A 7,569-nucleotide genomic window follows, 5' to 3' on the forward strand; every position below is an offset into this window, starting at 1 on the left:
TACGTTGGTGACATAATACCGGCTCGGCAACATTTGAAATCAGTCTTGGAGCGTGGCTTTGTCTGATTTAGTGGTGTATTAATGATACAATTCTTGTTCGAAATCTGTGACTTCTCGTGCCACATATTCTTATTCTCACTAGTTCAGTTCATTTTATGTCGTTTTCAGATATTAGCCTTCTGCAGAATAATGTTTCTCATGCCTAGGTGAGACATGGGCATTCGCTTAGGGTAACCTGCAAGTGGATTGAGGACAAAGTGACAAGTTGGAACTGCAAATTCAATGTCCCTTTCCAGTATAATTGCTGCAAATGAAATATAACTCTACATCTACACATACCAAGTCTCTGTGGCCATAAAAGATTTGATATCTAGAATAAAATTTGGAGAGAGAAAAAGATTTACAGAAAAAAAAGAAAATTTACAAAGATGAGCTAACATGCAGAAACAAACTAAAACTAAAAGGATATGTAGCACTTCTCAGCAATTGCTTCTTGAAAACATGTGCTGTATCTATTTCTATTCATTCCCACAAAGAAGAATAAAAAATTATAATAAAAGCTTAAGCTGCCATGAATTAATTGCTTCGGTCGTATATCGAATTGAAGGTCATGGTAGCATGTGAGGTAGTCACTTCTGATAATGAAGAACTAGCAGTTCCTGTTGAGGCTGAGTTGCTTGTCTTAGCCTTACCTTTCTGGTCATTGGCACCTTTAATACCCACTAACTCAGAAAGCAATCCCGGTTTCGATATCTCCTCGTCGTTCACATCTATTGCACCTGTTAGCATACCAAGCACAGTAGACATACTTGGCCGCAGCTTTGGCATGACTTGGGTGCAGATAAGACCAATCTTCAGGAATCTGCAAGCCTCTCCAGCATCGTAGTCCCCATTTAGTGAAGTGTCTACTATATACTCCAGTTCCCCCTTCTCATGCATTTCCCATACCTGCAGTTTTACTTAATTTATTTGATAAGATTTCATATACTTCTATTAAACTGAACAGCAAAGAGGACAGCTTCAGAGGCCATCAAAGCAAATAACTGACTGAAGAACGACAAGACATTGTGCAATTTTAATCTCATAAGCTGTTAGATAAAAAAGAGAATATTTCAAGATAAATTTACGGTATGAGGCAAGATAAAGGTATGACGACTGGTTTATCTATGGCTTCGATCCCACTTTTCCCGCCTAATTTTATATTAGTAAAAAGGCAAACTTCTAGAACGGACCATAGCATAATCAAACTAATTGCATTTTTGGTTGTGATAAGAGTAGACTTCCTACTTTTATGTCATAGTTTTGTGGAAGCTTACTACAGTAATATGATCCACAATACTTGGTTATTTCAAAATTATTCTTTTAGCATTCCTCACCCCTGTTAATATAAAACTTATCCTAGGAAAATATTTATTATTTCCCTCATCACTTATGCATCCACAGTATGACATGGAACCACCTCCATTTATCCTCTTTATCCTCAAGAAGACAGTAACTACAACAAGCTTCACAAACAATGAATAGGAGCTTAACATGAAAGACAGAAGTCGATGGAGAAGCCTAGCGCACATTATTGCAGTATTTAGAAAAAGAAGAAATTACTTAAACATCAGGTATAAGATGATAAAAAATTGATCCTAGACCTGTCATCAACCTAACATTAGATCCATCTTATCATACACATATTCAAGTTCTACTAGGATGGAACAGGTTACTAATAACTATTAAAGCCAGTTAATTTATGATTTGAAGTTTTACTAGAATCCTAATTACAGTAGCAGTTATTTAGTCTTTGGAAGCTCAAATTGTTGCAAGGATTGCATATATGCAGTATGCACTCATAGGTTTAGGATTTCTTCATGTCCATAAACACCTTAGAATTTATTGGTTAATTAGTCAGTTCACAATGAATGAACTTCCAGCAATGATAATTCTTCGCTCTCGAGGTTTATTATATATTTTTATACTTCTAAAATTTGAGGCATTTCTGAAAGTAGTGATATCTCATTCCTAGTTTAGGACAAATGTGATGCAAGTGCCTCTATTCGGTTTACTACAGTTATGCATTTGTGAAGATATTACATCTGCATTTTCAAATTAAAATTTCATACTATCAACTGAAAATCAGCAGCTAAGACGACCCGGCACAATTGTTTAGTTAGACTGGAATAGGCAATAACTTTGTTCTCACTGACATAGTTAGACTGGAGACCATTATGACCAGATTCTTAAGACTCGATGCCCCTAAAATTGGCAAAGCTACATCCAAATGACTAGATCTGCACCTGATGCCTAAAATGAAGGTAATCATCTCTTATCAACTACAATATTGGATTAGCCAACCAATGTACATTTAATACAAGCCATTCAGATGTTAAGAACTCCAACCATATGGTATTTAGTTATATTGCCAGATCTGCACAAGCACCAAATCTATTGAACTTATCAGATGTTATATTGCCAAAATTGCAAGGTAAACAGGAAAACTTCACTTATTTAGATGAAAACGAAAACTAAAAAATGCAAAATGGAGGATAAGAAATTATATACTCAAAGAAACCAGAAGTATACAACAAAAGCATAAACAAGTGAGAAACACCAACCACATAAAATATCCACAAATACACAGTTACAGAACTCCCCTGAAGATTCAATGAAGAGATATTCAGTACTTCTTAATCATCTAAACATATCTGTTGGACTAAAAACTCCAAATTGCTCGTCTAAGGGATGCGCGCGGTACAAACCAAAACCTCATTTATTATCACCCAAATGTTTCCAAACGTACTCAAACTTTACTACAATAACCATTTAATCCAATGCCTAATATACCAATAACTGGTGCACTGAAGGAAAGGTAACCAGAATGCAATAAATCATATGGTTAATTCTTCAGGAAGCTGCAAACCAAAACAAAATTCCCTCACTTTAGGTGAAACCTCATCCTTTCAAATTTTTATTTTCTAAAGAAATAGAATTAATAATTGAAACACAATAAAGATGAACAAAACAGAATGACAAGAAATATTCCACAATTTTTTAATATCTAAATTCTCCAATTCAAAGATAAGCCAATTAATTGACAATGGAAAATAAATAGAAAACAAAGAGGAAAAAGGTGAAAATTTGATACAAATAATATTAAGAAATACATAATACAATTATATGAGTAAATTGGTAAAACAAATCAAGATACAATTCACTTTATTTTGCTAACAGAAATATCATTAAATAAAAGTAATGGCTACATCAATAAGAGTTCAGCGATTTTCTATGACATGCTTTCTTTTTTCTCAAGAGTTTGTATTTGAAATATTACAATAGAAACAACAAACTGTATTTAAATAAAAAAGATGCTGAAGGCTCCTTGTGTCAATTTATAACTCTTTCAACTTAAGCCTTCCATCTTGTTTCTAGGTTTTGTAGCTGGTGTTTTAATATGTGTTTATTTAGTTTAGAGATAAACCTATAGAATCTGAAGTGGCACACAATTTTTTTCCCTCATATTAAATAATACGGCCAGTATTCGATTAGGGATGTACCAGTTTGGCTCATCAAAGAGAGAATCTATTCTTTCTTTTGCATGGCAATGCAAAATTCTTGTCTTTATAGCCTCCTTTTATTACTAGACATGAACTTATATCATACTGAACACCATGTACTAGATAACAATATAGTGAATCCAAGAAGCACATACCCTTTCAAGAAGATATTGCTCCTCCGATGGTAACCTCCTGTTCGTGTTGGACCTTCCACAGACAATTTCCAGTAGTAGAATACCATAACTGTATACATCTGCTTTCCTAGTTAACTGACCCCGGAGAGCATATTCAGGTGCCAGATAACCTCTAGATAAATCAAACAAGCAGAGCAACATAATCATAAATGTGTCCAAATCAAAATTTGGTAAACATGAAAAAGAAAATTATATTTTTTACTGTCCTAGTCAAGCATCAAGTCGTGTTAGCAAAATGTTATATTATCACATTCCAAAACCTCCCTGTGCAGAAAAGCAAGGACCAATTGTAAACAATCCCACCCATGAGACATGCTATGAAAAATAGATTTAACAGAGATATGGTGAAGAAATCTCAACCAATCAAGCCTACATATTTCAAACATGATACATTTGCAGAAAAACACTAGTGTTTAGGCAGTCATAATAAGAGATCAAGCCAAGGTACATTAGTTGCATTTCATTTCAGAATTCATTGAGCATTTATAGGATAATGATTTTAAAATAAATAAGTAAATAAAATAAATCTATGTCATAGTTAAACACTGTGTAATACTGTATATGAACTCACGCAGTCCCAGCAACACGTGTACTAATATGAGTCTCATTGTTGGGGAAAAGCTTTGCAAGACCAAAATCTGAGATTTTGGGCCTGAGGTTTCTGTCAAGAAGGATATTGCTTGCTTTGATGTCCCTATGAACAATATGTGGCTGGACCTCTTCATGGAGAAATGAAAGCCCTCGGGCAATACCTATACATATTTTACACCTTACAGGCCAACTGAACTGGATGCTGCTTCGGCTTCCACCTTAAGAGTAAAGAGGTAATTGTTATGACCTAAGGAGTTAAATTAACACAAATCAATTAATGTTGGATTTACCAAGAAGTGTTTGTGAAAGACTGTTATTTTCAAGATACCCATAGACCAAAATTCTATGGTCTCCTTCTACACAACAACCATGCAACTTAACCAGGTTCTCATGCTCTGTATCTGTAATTAATTTTATTTCTGTCAAGAATTCCCGCACCCCTTGCCTTGAGTCAGCTGACAGTACCTTTATGGCAGCAACGGTGCCATCTTTGAGCGTTCCCTGTTCATTTTACATGAGAATCTTATGAGTTGAGCAATGATAAATATCAAGGGAACGGTTTATTAGCATGTCCATGAACTCATAAGTTCTATGCAAGATTTCATAGTTGCGACTTGGACAACCACCTTGTAGACAGAACCAAAACCTCCCTCTCCAATTTTATTTCCTGGACTAAAATTCTCAGTTGCTATTTGCAAGTCTTTATAAGTGTACAAGCGAGTATTCTGAATGCCAGATATCTCTGCACAATATAAAGTCATTTAGAATCTGCGACATAGATATAGAACATACAGGAGTGGAAAAGTACATATAATAATCTACATGCTGCTTAGGTAATAATTAACAACTAAAAATAAATCTATTGAGTTGCACACCATCAGCAACATCTGTAGTTCTTCGAGGTGGGGAAGCTCTCTTTCTTCTGGAAAACCAATATAAACAAGTCATCACCAGGTTGTTTACACAAACAAATGCCTCCAATGAAACTTGTCACCTCTCCTGCCAAAGTACCATTAATCGTGTCATTTATGCCATTTCAATCCCCCATGGAAATTACCTGTGCTGGTCTTACTACAACTTGTTAGCCATTATTAAAAACTGAGGAAAATAAGGCGTTGAGGAGATCTTTTGTAGAGAACTAGAATCCCATTGTTGGCATAAAAAAACATTTCACAGAATTCGGCCAAAACTAAATACCATCAAGAATCTCCCTCAGAACTTGAAAACTAAAACGTGCTTTAAGCAACAACTTAGACAATAAAAGCTTAAATTTAATGTAGAAAAAAGGTTTTGCCACATAGGTCTAGAGCACCTAAGGAACAAATATAAATAGATGTGCCAGAGCAGCCTAGGTAGTGATTTGCAACTTCCAACTCCTCAAGTTTTCAATCGAGCACAAGAGCTCAATATCTTAAGAACCCTGTTGAAGGCTCAACAAAAAAATAGCATAATTTTCAGAAATACAATTAGACGGAGAAACCACATGGGAAACAGTCCTAAGAACATTCTGCAAGCAGTCAGCCATAGTAATTGCATTTCTCGAAAAGGACATGAGTTTATAAAATGAAGAGGAAAAATCACGTTGCAGCATTTAACTAAAACAGAAAATCTTTCAAAACCTGGAAATTAAGAAAAAAATTAAAATTAAAAAAAAAAACAAAAACAGAACAAAAATAAGGCGAAGCAAAGAGCAAATTAAATAAACTTCTTCAGAATTAAGAAGACTAATTCTACAGATTATATGAATATAAAACATTTGTTTTCATTCAGCTAAAGAAGAGGCCAGCAATATTGTAGTTGGCTCAGAATTTTAACCTCATATACAAACCGTGCTCAAAAAAGTTGATCAGCTTTTCATTTTCATAACTGTACCTTGAATTGAGTTACCATAAAACTGAAATAATATTAAATATTAAATACATTAATATATAATATATATAGTATAATAAATTAATATAAATATATATAGTATAATAAATTAATAAATAATATAATTAATATAAATAATTATTAATTATATATATAAGCTCCTTGTCTCTGTGTTTTCACGTCGAGAACCCGCTAATCAAGCATTTTGTACACGGATTTTGCCCTAAAGGTTTTGAAACAAACAACTAATTATGATATCAACCACATATTAGTGCCCATATTGCCTTCTTTGGCAGATTTTGACTTGTCAAATTAAAAAAAAAAAAAATCAAAAGAGATAGATAAAAACAGCAAAGAAACTAACTTTCTTGTTTGGTTGATTTGATGCAATGGAAGAACCCAGAAAGAAATACACCTGAAATCAAATTTTTAAAATTTAATTCAAGAAAGAAAGAAGAAAGAGAGGAAGAGATACAAGTCTTCTTTTCTAAGTTAAGAAGTTGACTTAGTAGTTTCATTTCTTTACCTTTTTATTTCAGTGTAAAGAACAAAACCCGAATCTTGAATTTTCGTTTCTGTTCTTTTTCACTTCTATTTTTCTTTAACTTTCTCAAGAAACAAACAGAAGTAAATGAAGGGTGCCTTACCTTCAAATGCCGGTCCAGGCTGGACAATAACAGAAACATAAAAAGAACCAGTCGCCTCCTTAAATACCCGGTAAAGCAGCAAAGAGAGCTAAAGAAAGTCAAGAGATAATTATAATTATTATTATTGTTATTAGATTGAGAGAGTATCTGATTGCATAAGTACTGCAAATTGACTGACGTGTACTATCGGTCTTTTGCACATTCATTGCCGGAGAAGATGACAAAAAGGAAAAAAGGTGAAATATTTAACATCTTTTTCTACTTGGGCTCCTTTGTGGTTCAGCCTACTTAATTGGAATCGGAAACAAGTTTAACGGAATGGTGTTGGGTCTTTGACAACTAGCCATTCTTTTCTTCTATTTGTATATTTAATTCTTTTGAGACTTTTACCCATTGACCGAAAGTGGCGCCAAATTTTTCTTTTTTACAGGCACTTTTTTTCTTACGTTTTTCTTTTTTATCTTATTTATACAGTTTTTTAAAAATATATTATAATATATTTTTAATATTTTAATATTCTTTTAATATATTTTTATCATTATTAAATATATTTTTAATTTTATTTTAATTATATGGGTATATATTTTAGATTTTATTTAGTATATTTTTAGTATATTATGCTATATCTTTTGAAATACATATTTTTATGTTATCAAAATATTCATATCGTCAAAATACACTAATTGCTGTAAAAAAAATATAATAATATTATTCAATTTATGAATA

The 7,569-nt window shown here is 33.0% G+C and overlaps 1 protein-coding gene across 5 annotated transcripts; it reads right to left on the bottom strand.

Moving 5' to 3' along the window:
- Positions 1 to 349: 349 nt before the first annotated feature.
- On the bottom strand, positions 350 to 7,219 carry LOC8287523 (cold-responsive protein kinase 1). 5 transcript variants are annotated; one of them, XM_015722449.3, is made up of 9 exons: positions 7,022 to 7,219; positions 6,844 to 6,931; positions 6,561 to 6,611; positions 5,203 to 5,326; positions 4,954 to 5,069; positions 4,618 to 4,828; positions 4,308 to 4,545; positions 3,698 to 3,848; positions 350 to 948 (listed from the first exon to the last, which is right to left on the bottom strand). In XM_015722449.3, exons 4-9 carry the CDS (start codon positions 5,273 to 5,275, stop codon positions 577 to 579), a joined length of 1,161 nt encoding a protein of 386 aa, XP_015577935.1. In that variant the 5' UTR covers positions 5,276 to 5,326; positions 6,561 to 6,611; positions 6,844 to 6,931; positions 7,022 to 7,219; the 3' UTR covers positions 350 to 576. The 5 variants fall into 5 exon arrangements, with proteins under 5 accessions (XP_015577935.1, XP_048235462.1, XP_025014042.1 ...); XM_048379505.1 differs by lacking the exon at positions 6,561 to 6,611; XM_025158274.2 differs by having other exon boundaries at positions 6,844 to 7,219.
- Between the last annotated feature and the right edge of the window lie 350 nt (positions 7,220 to 7,569).

The sequence above is a fragment of the Ricinus communis genome, chromosome 9 (genome assembly GCF_019578655.1).
Source record: "Ricinus communis isolate WT05 ecotype wild-type chromosome 9, ASM1957865v1, whole genome shotgun sequence".
Classification (NCBI taxonomy): Eukaryota; Viridiplantae; Streptophyta; class Magnoliopsida; order Malpighiales; family Euphorbiaceae; genus Ricinus; species Ricinus communis.